Genomic DNA, 26,656 nt, shown 5'->3' with positions numbered 1-26,656 from the left:
GGCCAAAACTGTTGGGAGGGGGAATAAATCTCAAATCTTTAATTTTAGTTATTATATAGTGTTTCCAACAATGTGTGTGATTTTCTCTTTGTGCAAACCTGATTCTTATAGGCAATCATTGTTTAACTTAACAGGAGAGAATCCAGTTTAAGAGATGTATGAGCCCAATGTTCACTTATGACTTTTACAGTTTATTTAAGGGACCTTACTTTAAAAATGTCACTATTTTTAATAGTAAGGACAAGGGAACTAGTACTTTTAACCTTGGAATCATGTAGCAATTTCATTATTCTTCGACTATGGCTAAACCCAAACTTCTATTCCTTCATCTTAGTCTATCACAATACACAATATCTTGTAGTGTAACAGACAATGTTTGTTTTTAACAATGAGAAGATGGCTGGGTGCCAGGCTTCGAGCTACTCAGGAGTCATTTTTAGCAGCAAGGAAGGGGGGGGGAAGCGTTCCCCCCACTTTTTAGGAAGACAGCCTCCACGTCCTCTCACTCCTTGCTGCAGTTCATCTGTCTTCTAGGTTGCTATTCGTCCAGGATAGGATAAAGCGATGCTCCGAGGCAACCTTTCGCCGGCGCTGTCCTGATCCGGATTTACATAAAAGTGCGATCTTCGCATCCTCACGGCTCTCCGAAGAGTGCTTGACGAGCGCGGGAGGCACTGTGCAATCCCTAATTAGTGATTTTTGTCCTCTTGTTACTGGGCTCAGCATCTCATGCAAATGAACTCTTCAGCGCAGGCACCATCACCCTCTTCTTGCTCCAGAATTAACTGACTCTTATCTTTAATGATATGCTACTGAACTTCGCCGAGCCCGGCTAGCTTTTTATCTTGATTACTCTAATCAATAAGAAATGATAGAGTAGAATTATAAACTCTATTGGCTTTTTAAATGTTGCCGACAAGCCCTCTAGATAGAGACGCTTTCTTTTCATTGTTATTTATTAACGCGATCTTCAGCTAACTCGGGATGCAAATAGGAAAATGAACAAGGGGGAAATTATTACATGGGAGAGGGAGGCCTCGTTGCCTCCTCCCCTTTCCTCTGCCTACCTGGTTTATTGATGCCAAGCTGAGTGGGAGTGAGGCAGGAAAACGGGGAGGGCAGGATAGGTGGGAGCAACAGATTGGGACCCCACCTTTCCCCTCTACTCCCTGCCCCATCTCTCCAGATAATTGTCTTTGGCTGCTTCCCAGATGCTAAACATAAGACCGGTTTCTAACAAACAACTTCATCTTACCACAGTTGTGCTGTTATGTCACAGAATCTTGCTAGGGTACGTCAAAACATGCAAAAATATCAACAAAAGCCAAACCCAGTGAACTGATTACCTCCCAAAGAGCAGATTGGCTGGATTTAACTCAATTCATCTCTAGGAGAAGCTAATAGAGGCTATTTGCTTCCTCAACATCGGTCATCCTTGACACAAATTCTGGAAGTTTGCCTCCAGAAGGTCAACATCACTGCTTTTTCCAAAGACTGACTTGATCATCATTATGACCCAAAATCTCCAAATTTCTAGTCTGTAGCAGCACCTGAAACAACAGATACATTCCTTTATTAGCCATATGTCGAAACCAAGCCTTGGCTAAAACTTGAGAGGGGGAAGTCACTGGCATGTGTGCCGCTAATTAAAACTGCTATTTGTTAAATAATACAGAAAAGACCCCTGCTTTATTTATGTCAAAGCACAGTTCTCTGATATCCTTTAGACATCTGGGAAAAAACAGAGGAGGCGGAGTGGAAAAGTGTATATGATTTCTGGCACAGAATCAACTAAAAGTTATGGTATTGTAAAAAAAAAAAAACCTCGTGAAAACTAAAATACACCGTTCCCCACCCACTTCAAATTACAGTACAACAAGACAAAATCTACATTAAATGCAGATTTTCTTATGTCAATCAGTCCCCACATTTTGTGTTTTGGCTGAGTATTCTAACAGCGAAGCAAGCAAACATATGCAGAAGAGACAAATATATTTTAAGTGCTATAATTAATATAAAACACAAGGATCTTTATACCAAAAGGTCTGAAATCAAACTCCTATGTTCATTTGCCAGGGAAGGGGGTATAATTGAAGTTAATATGATTGACTCCCAAAGAAACATGTAAGATCATGCTGAAGAAGTTCTGTTGCGGTGCATTCCTGGTTTGGTAAGAACTTTTCATGACAGCAAGCTATAAAACTTATCAGATTTTGCTGCAAGAAACTAACTCGCATCGTTGCAACTCTTTAGCAATTTCGGTAGCATTGCAGCTTGCTCATCCTGACTGCTTAACAATAGGCAGAAAGTTGTGCGGCTGAGCACGGCCCTCTTGAATGTGGGGGAGGAGGGATACGAAAGGCTTAATGTAGCCAAATCATGTAGAACTCTCTCCTCCTAGCAACATCCTCGTTATTAGGAATCATGACTAAACTGCCAGAATTATTCTGGACTGGAAGTTATCAAGAGCCCACTAATTTCGCATTAAAACCCATTGACTGCAACGGCGTGATTGAAGGGTTTTTAACAATTAACATAATCAGAAAATGAGCGGAGATAATTTTTATTCAACTCATTACTTTTTAATCATGTATTTCTTTTAATTAATGTCGTCTCTGTGAAAATAATATATTTAAAAAAAAAATCTCCACTGCTGGTCCTGGGAGAAAGGATGAAATTAAGAACAAAGGCCTCAGCCAATTCTAAATAGGAGTTGGTCAAAACAAGGGGCTGGATAGTGACCGACCTTGTCACCAAAGTCACATTGGTAGAGCTTACAAATCTAAGCGGGTTAAGCCTTAACTAAGTCCTACTGCGGTCAGTGAGCCTTACCCATTGTATTTTGGAAATGTATTTAAGACGACAGCTTTAAAAGCAAACCATCTTTCCCAAAAACCATAGATGAGATGCCAAAACGTTCCTGTGTAATTAGCTAAATCTCAGAAAAAGAATGAGGTGACATTTAATGAAAAGATTCTTTGTTAAAAAGATCCTGGAATTTATATGTTTTTATTTAGAAAGAAGGAGAGTTGGATCAAACAACTTACTAACAATCTGGCCTCCTTGCTAAAAAGTGCACTCCTATACATGGGGACTCAGATGTCTTATGGCATTCAGTGCAGTCCAGTTGGTACAAGATTATACTCAAGTGCGTAAGAAATGTTCAAAGTCGTCACTTTCCTTGGTGCTGGCAAATATGGTCTTCAGTTAAACAATTTTTGAGATTACTTAAAGTGTGTTTTAGGGTGTTCTCACTTTTTAGAGAACAAAGCAAGCAAGTGGAATTCCTGTTTTGTCCTTGTAGAAAATTGTTGAAGCTTTTTTTCAATCATGAAGGCTCTTTTGGAATTCTCCCTCCAAAGGGACAATTCTGAACAATAAAAATCCTTCCATGTTAATTCCAACAGCAATCCAATTAGATCAAAATTTTATCACCATCTTGCAAGTTACTACCAAGCAGCATTTTTCATGTATAATTTTCCATTCATTAACCAATTAATTCAATCAAATGCTCCTCTTTTTTGTTTTTCATCATATAAAGTCCAAATTAGGAAAACCTTTCTGTAAAACACACCTTCAGAAGTTTTTCGTAGTTTGGGACCATCCAGATAGAAAGAACGAAAGAAAGAAAGAAAGAAAGAAAGAAAGAAAGAAAGAAAGAAAGAAAGAAAGAAAGAAAGAAAGATCTAACCCAACTACTCTGCCTCAGCCAACCACAAACACAAACCTTGGGGCTTCAAAAATGTAAAAGAATGCTGTTCCTGATGTTATAAATGTTGTTTTCTAATAATTAAGATTTGAACTTTGTGTAATTCATAAAATCGAATACCAAATAATTTCCTCTAATTGGAGCTTTTTTGGGGTGTGTGTGAGAATAAGGCAGACTATGTGGGTAACACATACAGAGTGAGTTTATCTAATGTATTAAAGCCCTTATGCCACTGTGGTACAAAAGAGAAAGTCGACCTCTGGTGGAAAAAAATGGAAATGGATAATCTTATCTCAATTAAGGGCATATATTCCTTGGATAGTTTTCATGTTTGGAAGAAAGAAAAAAAAAAGACACAGATAACAAAAGCAACCTATTGTTTTCTGGAGATGATTCACAAAAGGAAAAAATAAAATGAAGGCCTTTCTGGGAATTAAATGGGCATTACTTGTGAATAGATACAGGATTGCCTTGTAATAAATCAAAATGGACTATTCTCTTCCTGGATAAGACCTAGTTTTTTTAAAAAAGAATTTTATGAGTAATTTGATTACATATATTATGCTAAACTGTAATTATGCTGCAAATTATGAATAAAGCCAGTATATAGACTAATGCCAAATCTTATAAATATTAATCTTTTGGGAAGTTAGGGTAAAGACTTCTAACGAAAAGTCTCAGGATTATCACCTAAAAATAATTCTCCCAGCAATAATATTGGAGTGTGTATGTATATGTGTTGAGAGGGAGGAGAGGAAATTGTCATAAAATTGAAATACACTCTCAGCAGTCATTTGTAAATCTAATTATTTACTGTTTTATAGTTAACAGTTGAATTTCTGTGAGCTCTATGGAGTGGGCAGGATTACAGGCTCTACTCTACAGCTGAATGCTAACGTAATAAATGACCTAATCAGGGAATAGTCCTCATGTTCAGAAGGATGTTACCTGAGTTTTGAAGAGAGTCTCAGTCTCACCAAAATACTAGTAAACAGGAGGGTGTTCTTCTGTATGCAATGTGTCATTAGGGGCTCAAAGTGCCTTTATATGTAGTCTCTATTACCTATTCTTAAATGGACATGGTCTGGTTATATTGATATCCTGGTAACTTCTCAGTTGGATTCTTGCAAAGAATTGGACAAGAGAATGTATTTGAAAATGATCCCAAAAGTACAGGTAGTATAAAAGTTAAATGTTGTCAGATTCACATCTCAACATTCTTTTTTGTTTGTTTCCCATCTTTGATATGGAATCTAAGAACCCGAAGAAACACTGAAGTACTGTACATAGAGAAGAGGACAAGGATTTTCTTATTGGAGGAATTTAAAAAAAAAAAACCTACCAAAATAATGGATTCATGAAAAGTGTCTGTCTACTTTGGAGTTCCCAGCCTTGGATGCCCAGAGTCTTCTCCCTTAAACCCCCCCAACAGGAATATTAAATGGTAAGGATTTTGTTTTTTCCTTTCCCAAGGCCCAGAGAACCTAGAACAAAAGATTCTGAAATATCTTAAGAATGCAGGCAATAATTTAACTATGCATCCCTTCTTTGTGTGTGTGCCTTTGAATCAGTTTTTCACTTTTGGCAACTACCTGGGCAAGTCCCCTGCTGTTTCCTTGACTAGGTTTTTGGAAGCAGTTTGCCATTGCCTCCTTCCTAGGGCTGAGAAAGGGTGACTGGCCCACACCATCCAGCTGGCTTTGTGCTTAAGATGCGAGTAGAATTCAGAGTCTTCCATTTCTAGCCTGATGCTTTAAAACTACCAGATCAAATTGTCTCTCTGGGCAACCTTAATAAAGAATAAAGATTTGATTAGTGAGAGTTACTCTAAGTTAATCAATTGAAAGTCAAGTTTGAATAAATTTACAAGGCTAAAATGTTTTTTGCTCAGTGCATTAGAAGCATGGTACTTTTGTTATAAGAAGTAAGGCACCCAGAAAGCTGTGTTATTTTAGAATACAGCGGTTCAGATGAGTTTCAATACAACTTTCATATGACCTAATCAATGGCACTAAGGATGACAGATTATAGCAATTAAAATCCAATTGGGAGGTTGTGATATAACTTGGCTGTATTTGCACATCAGGTTTAACCAAATCAAGTAAAGATCAAGTGGATCCTTATGGTTCCTATTTCATGGTAAAATGATTTGCATTATCCTTGGATTTTTTGGAGTTCTAGAATGTCACACAAATTCAGCCTATTTAGTCTGCAGCCTATTGCATTGGGCAAATCCAGAAAACGGATTAATTTAATAATCAGTCTAAACATGCTGTGTGACAGCTGCCCGTGATCATGTGCCTTTGTCCATCTTGCTAATTGTGGATTAATAGCTAGGAACTTTCACAAAACTGCTCTATATCCATTTAATCCTAAAACTATAATTCTCATGTAAATTCCTTATGACCTTCTGAAGACAAAAATTTGGCCCAGGTCTTCAGAGGTAAAGGAAGGCCAGAGAAGAATTTTTGGGAAGAGTTTTAAAAAGAGAGACAGATAGGACTTTCCAGCTGGTTAGCTAAAATTGGAATGAAGCCTTACAGGACTGCAGAATTCTCTGGAAATCTGAGTTTGCAGGCATGTGAACTAATTACAGAATGAATGCACAAGAGTTTTTTTTCCTGCTATATTCTCTTTGTGTACTATAGCAAAACAGATGTTCAAGATAGGTACTATATTATAATAGTCTATTTAAAAGAAACCACCCAAAACAAAACACACTGACAGCTCCAGGATTTTTCACTCTCACATATATGCATTATTGTATACACTGCATATATAACAGTCTTCTGATGAATTGTTAGAATTAAATCTATTTTAATTTTTTAAAATAGAAAGTGGTCTATTCACATTTCTGCCATAGAGTATAATGCTGAAATTGACTTTCAGATTAAACTGGCATTAGGATATTTTTCCTTTTTACTCCTGAAATCTCTTGTGTTACATTTTATAGCTGTGTTCTACCAATGCTAACTTTTTCAGATGGATTAGATGGTTTCTTAAGAGTAGAAAAAGAGAAAAGTAACTTTATCCTTCCTTTCAAATGCTCCTGCCATGTGCCAAGCATATTGTCTTCTGTATGGAATTAGAAATTATAAGAAGATCAGTTCCTTCTTTGATTTTATAAACAATTAAGAGAGTTTGAGTATCTCAGATCTTTAGTGAAGCAGATTTTTAACAGACTTTTCTATGTCCCCCTCAGCTAAGAAAAAACATACATATTTTGCAAAAATAACTCTTAAAACGAAAGTGATTGACATATCCCAGTGGTGGCGAACCTATGACACGGGTGCCAGAAGCAGCACTCAGAGCCCTCTCTGTGGGCACACATGCCGTTGCCCCAGCATTGCCTCTCCCAGTGACCTCCTCCTCTCCAGCAGCCCCTCTGAAGGAGAATCACCCCCAAGCATGGCCCACACGGAGCAGCGCAGCCAAGGACATGGCAGGCAGGCAGCTTAGACAAGACTCTGCCCTCACGCCCATCATGCAGTTGATGCTGCAGGGCGCAGGCAGAGGGTGTGGTCGCCATAGCGCTCCTGGGCTGCATGGGTGATCTGCAGTGGGCCCTGGAAGCGGTGAGTGGTTCTGCGGGCAGGCGGGGCAGGGGATGGGGGGGCAGAGTGGTTAGTTAGGCAAAATGGGCCTTTCAAGAAGCAGCAGAGCTGAGTAAATTTGTTGTAAAGGAGATGGAATGTTGAGATAATCAGCTGATGGAGAGGAGAATACAAAGTTCTGGTTTCTGTATACTGCAGTTTTCCTATAAGTTTTGTCCTTTGATTGTACTGTGAGCTGATGAGGATGCTTTGATTATTTGGTTTAGATGGGATTTCAGGTGAGTTTTGGCTGGGTTAATTTGGGCCTGAGGGAATTAGGCAAAGAGAGGAACTGGGACTGACCCTGGTAATATCTAAAAGATGGAGAGGGTGGGGAAGGAAGGGCTACAATCTCTATTTTGTTTGTTGGGTTTATTTTTTCTATTACATCCATTTCTAGATTGTTCAGGTAGAGCAGAATGAGTATTCTACAGTCAGTTAACCAAACAGAAAATGTTTGTCTTCACTTAGGAAACCCTAAAGAAACCTCAACCCAGGACTATAATGCCACAGGATCTTGATTATTGTTGCTGCTAGGCCAGGGGTGTCAAATTCAATTTCATTGAAGGCCGCATCAGCATTGCGGTTGCCCTCGGGGGGGGGGCAGGTGTGTGTGGCCAGGTGTTGGTTTTCACATCCAATAACTCCAACACCAGGGTAGGTGCGGCCTACTGGATGGGCGTGGATGGAGTGAGTGTGGCCTACTCAGTGGGCATGGCCAGCTCTACATTGTTCGTGTGCCTGTGGGGGCCTGGGCAGGAGTGGGATAGATCTGAGGGTCTCTGGCAGAAGGGGGTGGGACCGGGGCAAGCGCCAAGGCATGGTCCATTTCTTCATTTCTCACAAAGGGTGACACCTCCTCAGTATGCACCCAGGGGGCGGGACTGACGTGGCAGGCTCTGGTTCCTCGTTGTTTCCAGACGGCCTTGTGGAGCTAAGACTGAATGTATTTCAGCATAGATGGCCACCTCAAAATTGTACATTGGCTCCTGGCTGGCCTGGGCCAGAGCCAAGGCAGTGGGGGCCGTTCACTCACTGTTTCCAGGATGGCTTTGCGGGCCACATGAAACCACTTCGTGGGCCGCATCCGGCCCCCAGGCCTTGTGTTTGACATGTCTGTGCTAGGCTGTACCTCCTCCAAAGTGCAACCTAATTTTCTCTTTTTGACTTAGATCACTTTTACAGGCAAGGAGCTATCTCCACTGGGACAAGGTAATCACCATAGTTAATGTTTTCTTTATTGTTAATACAGTTTGACAACCATAAATGTTTGCTTTTTATCCAGGACTTGGACAATTTCCTTCAGCATAAATTTGGGCTTGCCTGTATTTTTATCACACTGTTATTTTATTTTGTTACACCACCATATCTTGATTCAGATGCGCTATGACAGTGGTAATGAACCTGTGGCACGTGTGCCAGAGGTGGCACTCAGAGCCCTCTTTGTGGGCACGCATGCCGTGCCCCGGAAATGGTGAGGGACTGGCCCCCACCACCCTGGCCCCACCCACCCAGTCTGCCATGACCACCGCAGCCACGCCCACCCGGCACCCGTTGATAAATAAGTGGGTTTTGGGTTGCAGTTTGGGCACTGGGTCTCTAAAAGTTTCACCATCACTGCGCTATGATATGCAGTCACTTGCATCTAACCCTATTCCATGTAAAGTCTCGTTGAATTTTAACTGTTAATAGATAAAGAAATTATCCTCATGCAAAGAAGCTGATTTCATGCAAACCTCATCTGTAGTTTGCAATTAATTTATTCAGCACTGTCAATTGTTCATTTTAATTAGAGATTCTAGATGTTCTTCCCACTGGCTTTTTCAAACACAAACTTTCAGAAACACTGAATTTAATTTAATTTTAAAACTGCATAAACCAATACAATCCATGTAAAGTCACAGCATTTTCTCATTTTTGCAATAGATAATCATATAAAGGGGAACAGAGGTTCTTTACTCTGTAGAGTCCAAAGTAGGGCTACAAAAATCTGGACGCCCACTGGAGGGCAGCACAGTATTAACATTCTCTTTGTTTCCATGTAATGGTCATCCAGGTTTTATAGCTCAGATCTTGTAATGGTAACCCAAATTATGTTTCTTTAATGGGAATGAGTTAAAAAAAGTATGGGCAATATGTAGCCTTTTAGGTGGTAGTACTAAGTTCTTGTATGAATTTCCATCTTCTACAATCGAAACAAGCAATATTCAGCCCACTAAATATTTTTGAATTTCAACTCCCATCCACTCTGGCTAATATGACACTGAGATAGAAATTGCAGTCCAGTAACAACTGGAGGATCATCTGTCACTTAAAGGTAAAGGTTTTCCCTATCCAGTTGAGTCCGATTCTAGGAGGCATACTCATCTCTGTTTCTTAGCCGAGGGAGCCAGCATTGACCAAAGATGCTTCTGTGGTCATGTGACTATATGTCAAGGTGCATGGTCAGCATGACTATATGTCAAGGTGCATGGAACATTGTTTCCTTCCCACCAAAGTGGTACCTATTTATTTACTCACATTTGCATGCTTTCAAACTGCTAGGTTGGCACGAGCTGGGGCAAGCAACAGGAGCTCACCCCGTCACGTGGCACTTGGGTCTCGAACCCGGTCTGTCAGCTTTCCAACTGACATGGTCAGTGTCTTTAACTGCTGAGTCATCACATCCCCAGTTATCTGTCACTTAGTCCTTTCTTAAACAGCTATTCAACAATATCTAACTAGCATACATTATTGTTACAATTTAAGGCAGAGAACAAAATGTAGTTGTTTGCAAAAACAAAATGGCAGATTTAGATATGACTACCAACTTATTTTGGATAGTATACAAATGCTACAGAACTAAAATATTTGAAATGAAGTATCATATTTGAAGAAGGGGAAATTGCTTTTTTCCTATTTATAATGAAAAAGTCCTCAATAAAAGCTGCATTTTTCTTTGAAATATTTACATATAATGTTTTTTGTAAGCTATACACAATGATAATGCCTTTTTACTGCACCTGTTGGCTTTTTATTTTTTTAGGAAAAAATAAAAGGCTTTTTCTGTTGGTGAAACCATAACAAGGAACAAGTTCAGATATAATAAGCGATCATACCATTTTGAAAAGATTCTTCTTGAAATAAGTTTATATTAAAGAAGATTTTACATCTGAGCAATTTAGAGCTACCGGTATGTCATTTCTGAGGATACTGAGAAGTTCCCAGTTTCTTTACTCATATAGTTCTAATTAAACCATAATTGTGCTGTTCCCTACAAAATGAAAGAAAATGGTTATATTCAGTATCTTTTGGGACAATAGATTGAAATGATCCTTCCAAACAGACTAAAAATAGTGTTGGAAAAAGGATTAAAGGAATGTGAGATTATGACTGACTCCTGAAAGTAAAAAAGAATACTAGTCTTTGACCAATGTAAGTTTAAACAGCACAGTTTTAAATAATAATTTATGTTCAGAAACATATTTCTGAGTTATTTTTGAAAACAGTGCTATGGGCTCATCTACCATTTTACTTCCATAGTCATGGAAGTAAGTATATTAGAAAAGATGCAGTTCATAACAATCACATGCTTTTAAGCAGATAAGATGTTGGTCATATAAATACACCCAGCTTTTTATGATAAAATATGGATGTGCCCAGCAAAAATGCTTGAAACATGCCTTAACCTAGGAAAAAGAGACAGCATGAACTTGGTATCCTGTTCTGATTGTGCTACATTTAGATCCAAATATTTGCATCCTTTTCTAAAGTTTTACTAAATGGAAAATCAATGTCAGTGCCAATTATTCTGTTTTTTAGCAGAATTGGATGAAACTATGCTAATTCTTCCTGAGAATATTGCAGACAGAAGGGCGGGACTAACATGTGGGTAGCTTTGGCACACAATGAAAACAGAAGATTGTTGGCTTCAGGAAGACTTTAAAAAGGGCAAGATTTCAAGAGCAACAACTGGAAAACTTACTGATGTGTCAGGCTCAACACTAGTCACAACAAAAACTGAGGACTGAGCTCATACTTTACCATAAAAAATAACTGCTACCTTTTCTAAGAAGAGTTCATGAGACAGAGAAACCAACCCATGAGACAAAGAGACAAATTTGCCCAGGAGGTATACTTGGCTGCGGTGTTAAGAAAGCAGCTCCCATTACTTTGGAAGCTGATGGTAAGGACAGTCAAAGAAACATTGAAAACTAAAGGTGTCACAGCTCCCATGTGATTTTCTTTATCTGTCCAGCTGGTATTGAAACATCCTATGAAAAATTGGAATGGTGATGGGACCATAAATATAGGAACTACTTTGCAGTTGTGAAGAAAGATTTTGTCAAAGGAGTTTGAATTACATCCTACTGCTGCAAAATCAAGGGCAATGGAAAGTTATCCCCTGGGACAAAGAGATCAACAGAAAGAATTCTTCAGTGAGCAAAGATGTGCCAACTCATTATCAGACATAGCATTCATTTGTGATCCTGTCATTCTCATTGTGTGTATTTGCTAATCTATCATGTATCACCAGGAGCCATGGTGGTGCAGTGGTTAGAATGCAGTGTTGCAGGCTAATTCAGCTCATTTCCAGGAGTTTGATTCTCACCTGCTCAGGGTTGCCTCAGTCTTCCATCTTTCTGAGGTCATTAAAATGAGAACCTAGATTGTTGGGGGCAACATGCTGACTCTGCTTAGAGAGGGCTTTAATCCAATGTATTTCTCTCTTATCCACCAGAGCTATAGGAACAACTCCAAACACAAAAGCCCAAGAAGGTATAAAAACCCACCACTCCCAGCAACGTGTGCTCAACTGCTCCAGAGCCTCATGTCTTGTAGTTCTGCTCTTCAGTAAACTACAACCTTCTTTCTAAAGCAATCTCCATTTTGTTTATTCCTGGCTTGGGCTGGACCCTGATGAAGATTTTTCTTTCCACAGTGGGAACTATTTGAAAATTACTGGTTGAAACCCAACTGCTCAGTTTCCAATATTCTCCTATGCCTTCCCTTTTCTCACTTCTCTCTCTTTTTAATGGAAAGCAAAAAGCAACCTGTGAAAAGAAGATGAAAACTCTTTTCAGTTTTGAACCAGACAGACATATAAATTTCCTTAAGATGCAAGTATTCTGACAGTTGATGTAATCAACTGCCTGAGAACCACACAAAAAAAGCCCTAGTGATCTCTGTGTGATCATTTGGAAGATCAGAACTACTTAGCAATAGTAGAAAACCAATACTCAAAGATTGATGAATAACAGAAATAGTCTAGGTGAGTATGTTTGTAATTAGCATAATTTTCCATTGAAAGAGGAAGTATATACTGGGAGGCAAAATTTGTGAACACTTCATGCTGTCTACAGGAAACCATAACAAAAATACTATGAGGATGGAATCACAAAGCTCACTAAAGGACTTCTGACCCAGATCATCCACCTCATTGCATGACATCTCCAAGTCCCAGATTAGTGGCTGAGTAACCTACTGGGTTATGCATCTAAGAAGGAATATATATGTGAATGAAGACTGTTAACAGAAATCCAATAAAATCTATTACTTTATGCTGCACTTACATTAGTTACTGAACTTGTCCATCTTGGTCCTGATCTCTAAGTGCAGCTGCTCCAAGGTGCTCAAGTTTGATTCATAGATTTCTGTCCTGCAACAATAGAAAGGAACTTGGAGGAAAGTAGGTATTTTGTAATAGAATGTGTACAGTGGAAATGTATAGCTGTGTGTTCTCAGTTATAAAAAAATTACAGTAAAACCTCACTGGTACAGATCCTCTATGCATGATGCACAGAGGACTCAATGAAGAGTTGGTCAATAGAATGAGAAAATAACAAATTATTAACTAACTGATATCAGCTTTATTTCTGAAATAGGATAAATTGGATAAATTTGAAAAAAAATATTAAAAAAACTTACAGTGCAGATAGCTTGTATGGAATAGGTAATAATCAAAAGCCTTCTATTCCAAGTGGATGAAATATAGCTCTAAAATATTTTGCTTTGACATCTCTGGTGTTATCTCTTATCATTTTTTAAAAAATTAAATAAATCAATTAACTTCTCTGCATAGCAAGAACAGAATTGTTAAAAATCTAAAGGGATTTTGTAATGGTATTTGGCAAATTTGCATCAGAGATGCAACTGTTTTTATAGTTGGCAAAATATTGAACAAAGATTCCCATAAATAAATGAAATGTCAGTATTTTGTTTTTTGGAAACATCTGCAAGGCATTTGAAGATGTTGACTTTTAGCTCAGCGGTCCCCAACCTTTGTGGCTTGCCAGCCCAGCTGGTTGAGAGGAATTGGGCCCCGTGAGCATCGGGCCAGTGTGCACTCACATGCCCGGGAATTGGGGACTGCCGTTTTAGCCCAACCTTTCTACAATAAACCTTATTCTTTTTTAAAATTCCAATAGGTAGAAAACAACTGTATTACATTTACTTTTTATTTTATTTTAATTGTCTTTTCTTGTTCCCTTGCGTTTCCCTTACACAATATTCTTATATGTATACATCAGGTAAGTTCACTTTGCTGTATTAAGCAATGATGTTATTTATATAATTTTGACTTAGATGAAATATGTAAAGCAGGCTACTATGAATCTCTCTCACACACAAACATTCCTAGTTTAGTACTGAGTTTGAATTCAGCTCCCGACATTTGGCTTCACCATTTAAAATTAATGTACAGGCAGTCCTCAGCTTACGCCCAAAATTTATGTTGCTAAATGAGAAATTAGTTAAGTGAGTTTTGTCCCATTTTACGACTTTTCTTGCCATGTTTGTTAAGGGAATCACTGCAGTTGTTAAATTAGTAACATGGCTGTTAAATAAATCTGGTTTCCCCATTGACATTGCTTGTCAAAAGGTTGCAAAAAGTGATCACATGACCCCAGGAGACTGCAACCATCATAAATATGATTCAATTGTCAAGCATTCGAATATAAATCACATACCCATGGCATTGCTGCAATGGTGATAAGTGCAAAAAATGGACATGTCACTTTTTTCAGTGCCGTTGTAACTTTGGTCACTAAGCGAAATGTTGTAAATTGAGGACTACCTATAATTTCTCAGAGTTTCCTAATTTCCCTAATCCCTTAAAATAATTCACAATCCACTTCACTTACAGTAGGAACCCATTTAAAGTCTCACTTTTGAATCACATACTAGTCACCAAATTTTAGTCTAAAATTAAAATTAGACCGCTGGTCTAAGGAGTTGTGAGAAACCAGCTTAATCATCAGTTTATAGTTCAGTGTATATGGAAATCCCAAAAATTGGATTGAGTAAATTATGTCTGAATAATGTAAGCATGTTATGCAAATATAGACATTCTTAGCATTGTGTGTTTGTATTCATATGTTGCATTAAAATAGAACATGGTTTATTTGGTTATGGATTAGTATGTTTTTTTGAGTTCAGCAGTGGTTGAACAAAGAATGGTTTAGCGTAAAATCTATCTGGTGTGACTGAGTTCACCCTACGACTTGTTTTAGTATGTGTTGTTCACATCCAGTCATTGATTTATGGCTCAGAAAAATCAGACAATAAATCCCGATTAAACCAGCCATAGAGGAGGTTATATATCCGATCCAAACCAGCATTTATCACGCTCAATGTAAACTTCCAACCGTGGGATTTATTTCTAACTAAATATTCCAAAACACGCATGACATTAACTGAAGAATAAGCAATAATATGCACCTCGAAGTTTACATTCATTTAATGGATAACTGATGGCATTTTTATGTACTAAAAGTAAAAAAGAAATTAAAAAAATCCACGCGCTGCGACTGATTTGTTGCATAAACCCCAGTTTGAAAACACCGGCGCGAGCCAGCACCAACAAAATCGGTTGGTAGGTAGACTCCGCCCCCATAATCGGGCGGGTGACATCCCCGCTCCTAGAACGTCAAATCCTCAGGAGCCAATGAAACGCCGCGCTGGACCCAGTTCCCGACCGCCTAATGCTGTAGTTCTTCGGCCGCACGTGATCGCGTCCCTCCGTCCGTGGCAGCCGCGGAACTAGGAAGCGGTCGGTTTCTTTGTCATCTTCCTCGCCCGCGGTGGCAGCTATGGGCTCGGTCACTTTTTACTGCTACTGCTGCCCGGCGTCTTGTTGGGCCTATGTGCCGAGGAGAGCCTTCTTCCTGGCCGACGTTTGTTACTGCAAAGTGGTTTGGAAGAAATAGTTTTGGGAGGCCGACACCGCGCTTGGCCCTTGGACCTGGAGGATCTGCCGTCGCTTGAATCGGGATTCTTAAGGGTTTTGCAGGAGCCGCAGCTGGATCCAGAGTGCAAGGAGCTCTTGAATGCCTTCGTCAACAGCAGCCTAAGATTGGCTGGCTGCTTAATACAGAGCGCCCGGCCTGTGACGCTCTGCCAAAACTGCTATCACCAATTCGGGGAAGTCATGCAGCAGTTCAACAACATCGAGGTGCGTGGATCGGGTTCCTTAAACATTGGGGTCAGCGTTAGATCCGTTCCTGTTTTTGTTACCGGAACAGTTAGTTGCTCCATCAAAGCTGTCCCAGTTCTGTCTGGCAAGTACTTCTGTTGAAGCCATAAAGATTCTTGTTGGTGCATTGTATAACATTGGTATTTTTGTGGGTTGCAGTTGCATCGAATGTCTAAGGGGCCGCAGGGCCAGTTGCAGCTGCCACAGAGAAATATGGGAGTCTTTTGGAAATTATAATTTGATTTGTTTGTTTTGGAGGCTACCCTTAAAATTCTCTTGGAATTTTCAGGGCTTGGGATAATACAAGCATGCTTTGTCTAAAAACACGGGTTTTTCAAAATTGTGGTGGTGGAACATCTTTATCTTGGGGGGAGGCTCCTCTTCTTATATCTGTGGAATAAAAACTTGGGAGTCTGCTTTTTGTGACTGATAGAAGAGGGAACTCATGAAACAAGTAGGAACTACAGTAATCATATATATCCTATCTTAGAGTAGAGAGGTTCTTTCTGGGATGCAAATTATATTTTGTTTTCCTTGTCAGTGGGATTGCTCATAAGTGTCTCCATGAGATGAATGACATACTTTGCAGCAAGACGAATTAGTTGGGTTTATTTTTTGATAAAATATCTGAGTAGTGGTCAGGTTGGCAGATAGAGGCTTGGGGAGTCAAGAGGTTTTTTTTTTCCCTCTTCAAGTGACAGCATCTGGCTGATGTTGGCTGATGAACAGTATTGGGCCTGCTTAGTAATTGGATGTGAGCATTAGAGGAGACCAATGGCCAGCCTCTTCCTTATGCCAAAAAGCCCTGTGCCCATATAAGCATATAAGTCACTGGGAGAATGAAAGGATAGTTACTATAGGTAAACTTAGAATTTGCCATTTTCCATATTCATATAAAATAGTCATAGGGTTTGCAATGAGCTATCCACATATTTATTCCTTGGCTTACAAATCTCAGGTAGGCACAAACAACTTAATTACTGAATCCTTCATGGATCATCATGCATGGTATACAGTTTGGTGTTTATAAATTCTGAAAAAATAGAAATAAGAAAAATCAGCTGACCTAAAGGCATGACTGAATCTGAAAAAAAAAATCACATTGTCACTTTAAATTACATTTGAATGTAGCAATTACTGCTTTGCATCAGGAAGAATTTAAGATAATGTATTGTTGCTAGAAAAAGATAGAAGTGATGCAGTCTATCATATGATTTTTCCCATGTTAAAATCACAAAAATAGAAAATCTGGAAGAATGATTGGAATGGAATGTTCTCTTATGTTGCAGCCTGTGAAAAGAGTTAATTAAATTGATGCAAATGCTTTTCTTAATTAAGGATGGCTTAACTTCTGTTCCACTTACGGATCTGCTCTGGGATGAGGGGACTTTATAAAACAAATTTGGGAATTGCTTGGGGAATATATGAAAGAATGCATTTGAAAGAGGGGGCTACTACTAAGGCAGTGATGAATTTTACCTCAGAATATTTGCATCAGTAGAATATATTCCCCGAACATTTTTTTAATTGTTTATAAAAAAATCACTAAAATATTTGCAAAATGTGTGGATTTGATATCCAAGTTACAAGAATGTAGATATCTGGTGACCATTGTCAAAGGAGACACTATAAAGAGTTAGGGATTCACCACTAAAATAAATGATCTCCCAGCTTGTCATTTATATATCTGAAGACAAAGATATCCAGTGGAGAGACTTAAAAGATGTTCTCAGCAACTGATGGACTAGCACAGAAATTCCCTTGAGAGAGCTGTTTCAGTTCCTGAGTAATTTAAATCTTTAATGCCGTTTGTTTGGATAACACATGTATGTCCCAATTTTATTAGGAAGATAACATTGTTTTTATATGTACAAGTGAACTACACTGCAATACTGTATTTATTCAGAAATAATTATTTCTAACTCAGTGGGGCCTTCCCCTGCTGAAAGCTATTCTGTATTGGTTTGTAGCTTTAAAATGCAATCTTACAGTACCACAGAATAGCTAATATATTCTTGATTGTTGGAACTGCTAACAAACTATTTCTATATGTGTATTTTCTCCTTTCAGAATACTACTAAGAGTAACCGTTGTGCCCAAAGTCTCTTGATGTCAGACAGGCTACAGATGGTTGCACTTGTGAACAAGTTTTTTAATGATACATGGATAAAAGCTAATTGTGCAAGTATGTATTCTTTTTGTCTGCATTCTTGTGTATGTTTGAATATTCAATATGAATAAAAGAATATATTTTTCTATTTTTTTAAAGCTATATACAGGGGTAATACATCACATATCAATATGCACACTTCTTCTCTGGCATTAGTTTTAATATAAGAAAGATGATTTCCAGAGCTAAATAATTGCTTATTCATTATTCTCAGTTTCTACAGATCCTGATTGGGTTCATAGACTTATGCCATGGATTGTTTGCGATTTATTGATTTGAGCCCATAGAACACATACAGAATAGTTTATAATTCACAACAGCTGGCTATACACAACATACTAAGCTAAAATCAACCAAACATTGTAGCAAAACTAAAGTATAATAAATATCTTATTTCTGAAATGAGATGTGAAGAATGTACCAGGTGAAGGGGTGCAGGTGAACTGAGAACAGGGCAATCCACCATGCTTATATGACAAGTCTGAAAGGCCTGTGTTTCTTTTGATGGCATTTTCTTTTTAATGAGGTGTATAGTATATGCTGGATTAGTCATACCTGTATTGCTTTTATTAGTTAAATGAATTGATGGATATTTTTTATGTATTCAGCAATACTGTGGTTATAGTTGTATTTCTCAATTGTTTCTTTGATTCTGTTAATTAAAATAGGAAGGGAAATGACAAGAGATGATGATGATTTAGGAAATATCTAAAATAATGTGCTGTTCACCATTGTTTAAAACCCAAAAGCTTGCATCGTGTGTATGTGTCTCCATGTGTATATACAGTATATACGTATACATATGTAGATATATAGAATATATGTGTAACAAAAATGAGAAAGAAGGGAAAATAGTGTTTTACATAAATATTTTGATAAACCTGTATGTATATGGCCTTTGTTGATGTTTTGTACATTATGTTTAGAGTTTGTAGGATGGACCCATAGATTTGAGAAATAAATAAATAAATAGGATAATTAAGGCATGTGGTTAAGGTACCAGATAGGAAACCATGAGACTGTGAGCTCTAGTTCTGCCTAAGGCATGAAAACCAGCTGGATGACTTTAGAGCCCTCTTGTCTCAGCTCAACTTGCCACTGGATTGTTGTGGGGAAAATAGGAGGAGTATAGATATGTTCACTGTTTTGAGTTGTTTATAAAAATAATAAATTCAGAATATAAAATTAATGTTGGGCAGCCTTATAAATCATTTCAATTTATCATAATCAGCAATGGCACCTACCTCTGTAAGCAACTTTTTCATATATTGCAAGTTGAATTAACTGCATGAAGCTTAACTATTTCTTTTATCAGTGTTGTGGACCTGTTCCGGCAATTCAGTGTTATAGAGCAGGGGTCCCCAAACTTTCTGGGTTGGTGGCCGGGGTGGTGGTGAAGGCATATTTATGCATGCGAGCGTGCGCATGGGGCCACAAGTGCACGTGTGACGTAAACGGGGCCACAAGTGCCCATGCAACGCTTGGGCAACGCTAGCACCTGTTCAGTGCTGCGATGCTAGCGTGAGTGGAGATGTGTGCACTTGCAGCGACGCTAGTGCCTGTGCAATGCCCAATGCTAGCGCGAGTGGGGGTGCACAAGAGGGGAAAGTGTGTGCTCACAGCGATGCTAGTGCCCACACGACACTCATGGCATCACTAGTGCCTGCGCGATGCCTCAGTGCTAGCAGGAGAGGGGGTGCAAACACATATATGCACTGGCTAGCAACTCACACGATTGTAGTGGGCCATGGACCAGAGGTTGGGGACCCATGCTATAGGACAGTGGTGGCGAACCTATGGCACGCGTGCCAGAGATGACATGCAGAGCCTTCTCTGTGGGCATGCACCATCGCCCCAGCACACATGGTCTCTAAAAGTTTGCCATCACTGGTCTAAAGCCAGCCAGCCTGGAACCGCCATTGGGAAGCCCACCATCCCACCCATCAGAGACCCCCTGGATCTCCCCCAACCCTGCCCGGCTCCCACAGGTGTCCCTCCCTATAAGCAACATCAAGGTGGCCACGCTCACCCCAGCCATGCCCACTAAATCTGCCATAACTACTGCAGCCACACCCATCCAGTGGCCATGCCCACCCAGTCTGCCAAGCCCACTGTAGCTGCACCCACCTAGTGGGCCACATCCACCTGGCACCCAGCGATACATAAGTGGGTTTTGGGTTGCAGTTTGGGCACTCGGTCTCTAAAAGATTCGCCATCACTGCTATAGGAAAAAAGTATCCGAGAAAATACATTTTTAATGGTACCATGTTTCCCCAAAAATAAGACCCACCCAGAAAATAAGCCCTAACCTAATTTTTAGGGTGTGCCTAATATAAGCTCTAATAAGCCTGGGGGGGGTGGCCAGCACAGAGGCGGTGAATGCATGGGGGCTGACAGTGTCCGACAGCAAGTGCAGCCACACAGCGTAGGTAAGGCTGAGTGCCGAGACAGAAGCAATCTGGATGCACTATGCGGCCATCTGGCTCATGGCAGGCCTGTAAGGTGGCACCGGCAGCAGGCGGAATCAGCGGCAAGGGGGGGAGGCAGGTGATCCAGATGCACTGCGCATCTGCCTCGCCCACCGGAGCCTTGTGGGAGGCTTGTGCGGTGGCACCGGCAGCAGATGAAGGCAAAGGCACAGGAGGGAGTCAGTCGATCCCGACACACCTCCTACTCAGTCCCAATGTCTCTCGGTTTGCCTGGGGCAGCGCTGGGGCAGGCGGCCACATCGTGTGTCAGGATCACCTGCCTCCCCCCCGTGCTTCTGTCTCCCCTTGCTGCCAGTGGCGCTGCACGAGCCTCCCATGAGCCAGGTGACCGCACAGTGCATTCGGATCGCCTGCCTCCCCCCCGGCTCTCCCTCTGCGCTCGGACTTACTTGCACTGCTGCAAGGGGCCAGTGGGTTATGGCTGCTGCCAGACACCATTGGCCCCTGTGCATTCGCTGCCTCTTGTGCATATGCCAGGAGGTGGGGCGCATGCTGGGCTGATCACCCTGATACCGTATTACCCCAAAAATAAGCCCTCATGCATTTTTTGGTGCCCCAAAAAATATAAGACCAGATCTTAGTTTCAGGGAAACATGGTACATACTTGTAAATACCTGTGCACAAAACTAAGGAAACATTACATATCTATAGACAATGACCGATTACAGCCCTGTTGTTTCAATTTGTCACAAGAGTGTTTTGCAGCCACACAATTGACATGGAGTTGATACATATGATCCTTATTTGTTTAAATTTCTAAGGCTGTTGTGCCATAATGATTTGAAAAACAGTTCCAATATAACACCTGGGAAAAAATGATGCCTATAGAAACAATAAAATCCACAAGTTGAATTCAAAACATGCCCATAAGAGGTTCACTACTTATTCTAGTCCAGGGCCTGGGGAAGAGCCAATTTTTGAGAGCCCATTTAAACAAATTCAGGTAGGGGTCATGCAGAACACTATGGGAGAGATTGTTGCCAAAGACAAGGACCGTAACAGCATATTTGTGTACGAGTGTTCCTTTGGACATTGGGTGTGAATATCCTTCTAGAATCTGTGTTGGCCTTTTATCTTTTTGTTGCAGCTTATAATAGTGGAATCCCAAAAGCCTGCCAGAGTTTTCCTCTGCCTTTTTTATACCTCTTATACCATAAAGGATCAAGGTGGAGTTGAGTCTCTCATGCTCCCCTCTTTTATCAAATTATGTTGTTGTTTACATTCTCTCTTGTCTTTTAAGGATTCTGCTAACTGTCCTTGCATTCTCTTCATTTTTATCTCTGCATTGTTCTACAGTTTGTGCTCTTCATCTGCCAAAATGATGTAACGCAAAATGTTTCCAACGAATATACTTGACATGGAAGCTGATTTGAAAATCATCTTAAATTGTGTGTGTTTGTGTTTTAGATAAATAATGGCTAATTTTGCCATGCAAACATACTGCCTTTTTTACTTGTACTTAACACAGACTTGTAATGCTAAATTATAGCTCAGTGGAGTATTGTGACAAGAATGACGCATGGCTTGGCACAGCTGAAAGGAATGTTCAGAAGCCATGTTTAATATTAAACAACTATTGATAACTGTAGTTTGTAGTTGCCTTTTTTCTAGTAGTCATAGTTAAGATTAAAGAATTGGACATAACACTGAACTCCATCATTTTTGTAACAAAAAGTAAATATACAACCTCCATAGTGCACTGATGAAAAAGAGGAGAGAGAATAGCATCCAGGTGCAAGGCTTGTTGATTAATGTGTCATATATATTATATCTATCATATCATATATCACACTATATTTAGATTGATATTCTCCTTTTCACTACATGGCACTCAAAGTCAGTCGTATTCAGGAATAATTTATTAAAAATATATATGAAAGTTATTTTATGTGAGAGAATAACTCATGAATGAAGGCAAATATTATGCCCCAGGATAATGTTGCAGGATCCAATCTGGGTTGATCGTTTAGTTTTCCGAGCTTTTGGACATGTGCTGGAGCCCATCCTCAGGGAACTTTTCTCTATCGGAATGTGTGCTTTGGGCTATTCCATGCTCAGAATTTATATGGTGCCTGGTTCTCTGTGGCCTCCTAGCTGTTGATTGGCGTATTGATGGCCGACCATTAAGTTGTTGGCTATTTATTCCTTGTTCTGCCAAGTCCTAGTCAGTGCAAAGGTTTAAGTGCCGTCAGTTGAATGAGTATAGAGGCCCCATTCAGATCTTTACACTTGAGATGCAACAATTTGACATTCTCTCTGGGGCAGGGGTAGGCAACCTTGGCTCTTTTATGACTCGTGGACTTCAACTCCCAGAATTCCTGAGCCAGCCATGCTGAGGGAAAAGGGAGAGGTTTCCATGGTGAGCCATGCTGGCTCAGGAATTCTGGGAGTTGAAGTCCATGAGTCATAAAAGAGCCAAGGTTGCCTACCCCTGCTCTAGGGTAGTGGTTCTCTTTTTAATGCCGCGACCCCCAACCGGTCGTAAGTCGAGGACTACTCAACCGGTCGTAAGTCGAAGACTACTCAACTGGTGCAGCACCGTTTGCAGAATGGGACTTTGGGTGGGCTCAGCAGGGCAGAGACAGCCTGGACAATTCCTATTGGCTTTTGAAAGCCAATAGAATTAGACTCTATTCAAGAGAGTCTATTCTATTGGCTTTCAAAAGCCAATAGAATAAAAGGGAGTAGCATAGCTAAGGAAAAGGGGGAAAAAATGGTGGACTGTGTTGTTTGGTGACCCCCGTGAAATGGTCGTTCGACCCCAAATGGGGTCCCGACCCACAGGTTGAGAACCACTACTCTAGGGGATAAAGAAATAAAGCTTCATTTTGTGAAAGAATAAAAAATGGAACACTTTTCATGATAGTTATCTTAAGCCAGTAGTGGACAACTTGGTGCTACTCAGATATCTGAGTGTGACTCCCATAGTCTTGCTGTTATTCATGCCAATTGAGGCTGAGATTTGGATATTAAAGCATTTGGTATTTTAGCCCTCATTTGTTTCCTCTCTGTGCTCCTCTTTACACAGCTTTGATTTATGGAATTGTGTGAAGCAGCTCTGGGTTGTCTCAACATTTCCTTCTTATGAGCTCAGTTTCTATTTTCATCCAATTATTAGGGTAATTTGAAATAGTATAAGGACTACTAAGTTCATATCGGTGTTAAAAGAGAAAATATAGATCGTATCACAGAAACCTGATACTGTTTTGTACTACTGGATGCTTTTGTTAAGCCTATCCATTTATGTCCTCTTTGTTGGTCTTAAAATTCTCATCTTTCTCAATCTTACTGCTGCCTCTGATTCAGCTGAGGTTCTCTCTTCCCTATTTTGTTTTGTTTCTAAGCTTCTGCAATCTCAACTTCAGCAAGAAATATTTCCACATGCTTAATCTATTCTTTTGAGACTGGATTCATATTATGTGTTTGGCAAAAGGCAATTTGATTGTGGCTTAGCATGTTATGCATGCACAGACTGTACATTTTATAATCCATAATTAAACAAATCATGGCTTAATATGTTGTGAACTTACTGGGTGTCCCCCCCCCAGCCTATTGCTTCCTGTGCTTGTTAAGTGTCACTTATTTTGTGGTGATACATATTCTATATACCTACCCCTTCACCTTTGAAAATTGAAAACTGATTATTTGGGTGCCTCTTCCTTTCCAGACATTTTTCCTTCTAAGCTCTCTTTTCCTTCACTGCTGTCACTATCTGATAACATCAATGTTACTAGTCACCCCTACATTTCTCTATCTTGTCAAAATTATGATACTTTTTTCCTATTATTGAAAAACAAATTTCATTCAGTGAAAACTGCTGTCTGTGTCCTGGTTCTTTTTTTCTCCCAGTTGTATCTCCATGTTCACTTAAAGCCATCTTGTACTCTGTTATATTTTTCTTCATCTTTCTGATTAGTGACTCTATAATTTCCCCCATTTTATTGTTTTTCTTTTTCTTTTCCTTTCCTTTTCTTTTTCCTTTCTTTTCCTTTCCTTTCTTCCTTTCCTTTCCTTTCCTTTCCTTTCCTTTCCTTTCTCCTTTCCTTTTCTTATGTCACCTCTCTCATATTCTTTTGCTTCCTGTTATGTTTATGATAACCTCCAACCATTACTTCTGCTAAGCTTCTCATCCCTTTCACAACTTTTCGCTATTTCTCCTACTGCCAGACTGACCATCTTATTGCTTAATTTGGCAGTATTTGGCAACAAACATGCCTTGCAAAGTTTCCAAGAGTTTACAACAACTGTATTTGGGAAGGGGTTTTTTGCCCATGTTTTGTGCAGAAGGTCTGAGGTCTTTGTTGGCTTGTCATCAAGATACCAACCTAGTCTCTCTTTTTTTCTCTTTCCCCTCCTCTTTCCACCTAGCAACATTGTGGTGGAAGGAAGAATTCCCCCCCCCCCATCAGTTCTTGAAGTGTATGAGGATCTATTTTAGGTCTCATTTTTGGAGGTGTTGTTTTTTTTTTCTTTACAGAATTTCAGCAGCATACCATTGGAGAACTCTATAAAGAAGAACTTTAAAAAGAAGGGAACTGCATGTGATACTGAAGTGTCATTGATTGTGTCTGCCTTAGACTAGCATTTGTCATTCCTTTCATGGCAGGTTCATAGATTATACTGTGTTACTTATACTACTGTATAATTTAAAAGCAGAATAACTATCTGTACAGTAAATAAACCTTGATCTAAAACAGGTTTTTGGAAGTGGATACTGGAGATTTATTGATGCCTTTGACTCTTCTTTCATAGATTGTTTAAACCAGAAGAAGGAAGGCTTATCAGCTAGTACAGTGACGTTCCTGGCCTTATACAATGAATCAATGGCATGCTTTAAACAGAACCTCCAGGTACTTAATATTGTTTATTAAGGGTACAGTTGAGCCCTCTAATTGTATAGTGAATTTCCCCCTTTTTTCAGAGCAAGGCGCTGCAAATGTAATTTACCAACTCTTATGCAGTATAAGCAGTTAGAACAATTATCTTTAAAATGCAGGTGTTCACTACTGACAACAAAATGCATTCTAATTAATGTTCACCTCCATTTCATATGCAATTATGCCGCTGTTTGGGTTTCACAATAGTTGATAATTATATAGGAAGAGTCGTATAATCTCTTCATATAGTAAATCACTTTTTACATTATTTTAGGCCTTGTCACCTCCTGATATAACTGTATGGGTCATCTGATATTTTATTATAGTATGAGTTTAATCGTGGATACATAGCTATTTAAAAAGTTGGTTTTTCACATATAGTATCGGTTATTAAAATCTTTCTAAATCTAGTATCTCTATAAAGTTGGAAAGATGTGGCCAACTTCTAGGATATGATCCAACTATGTTCAGAATTACTATGCTTTTATTATTCAAAACTTCAGACCTGTATATCCCATATATTAATTTATATCATCAGAGTGTTTATTGTCAGGAAGGTTGATAGCAAAATTATAACCAGACGCTTAAAATAGCAACCTTGCTTATTTTAAGGTCACTGTAGAAATCCAATACAGTTATAATTTGCAAAGTATCTATTACTGTTCAGAATGGGAATTGTATTCCTACTACTATACTATTTATCTGTGTTACCAAACCATGTATAATCACTGAACTATTTTGGTATGTAAATTAGATATTAAAAAATGAGAGAAAAATCCTGTTCTTGTTTTTCCCTTCTTAGTGAAGAAGTAAATGCCAAGCCCAGTATTTATAATTTTACATTTAGTTTAAATATTGAAAACTAGTCTTGTATTTTTGAATTCAATAAATTCTTTTGAATTTGTTCGTTTCTTTTCTCTTCTTATTATATTATAATGTGAACATTTTATTTATCCACAAAAGTGAATTTTTTTGGAACATTCTTTTTTCCTATTATATAGAAAAGTCGAGTACCTATGAACTATTAGAGAAGGTAAAATAGAAGAAATGTTAAGAGTCAGTGCAGTTGCATAAGATCTTTTTTTCATTACTAAAGAATGAATGACACAGATGAATTAAATAGAACATTAGGTAGAATCAGAGTGAATTATGAGAAAAGTCAGTTGAGAAGATTCTGTATTATAATAAAAGAAATAAAAAGTGATTAGGATAGGAATAGAATGAGAAAAAATGGACTGCATATAGAACCCTCTCTTCCCCATGTTCCCTTCTATATGGAGGAAAAAAAACCCTGTCCTATATATATTTGCAGGAGGCATCTCAGTATAATCTGCTGAAGCTACTTAAAACACTCATTGTGATTGGA

The 26,656-nt window shown here is 39.2% G+C and overlaps 1 protein-coding gene across 1 annotated transcript in view; it reads left to right on the top strand.

Annotated features, from left to right (window-relative positions):
* The window catches only part of OSTM1 (osteoclastogenesis associated transmembrane protein 1), a 68,014-nt gene that overhangs the window by 29,657 nt on the left and 11,701 nt on the right, over positions 1-26,656 (top strand). Inside the window, exons 4-7 of the mRNA XM_039351943.1 lie at positions 5,796-5,848; positions 15,326-15,733; positions 17,825-17,939; positions 25,166-25,263. Coding sequence (XP_039207877.1) covers positions 5,796-5,848; positions 15,326-15,733; positions 17,825-17,939; positions 25,166-25,263 — 674 coding nt within the window. The remainder of the gene's footprint in view (positions 1-5,795; positions 5,849-15,325; positions 15,734-17,824; positions 17,940-25,165; positions 25,264-26,656) is intronic.

The sequence above is a fragment of the Crotalus tigris genome, unplaced genomic scaffold, assembly GCF_016545835.1.
Source record: "Crotalus tigris isolate CLP2741 ecotype Arizona unplaced genomic scaffold, ASM1654583v1 scf7180000018371.15429387391:27106975, whole genome shotgun sequence".
NCBI classification, from domain to species: domain Eukaryota; kingdom Metazoa; phylum Chordata; class Lepidosauria; order Squamata; family Viperidae; genus Crotalus; species Crotalus tigris.
The sequence above is the reverse complement of the archived record's forward strand: the minus strand, read 5'-3'. Positions and strand labels throughout refer to the sequence as shown.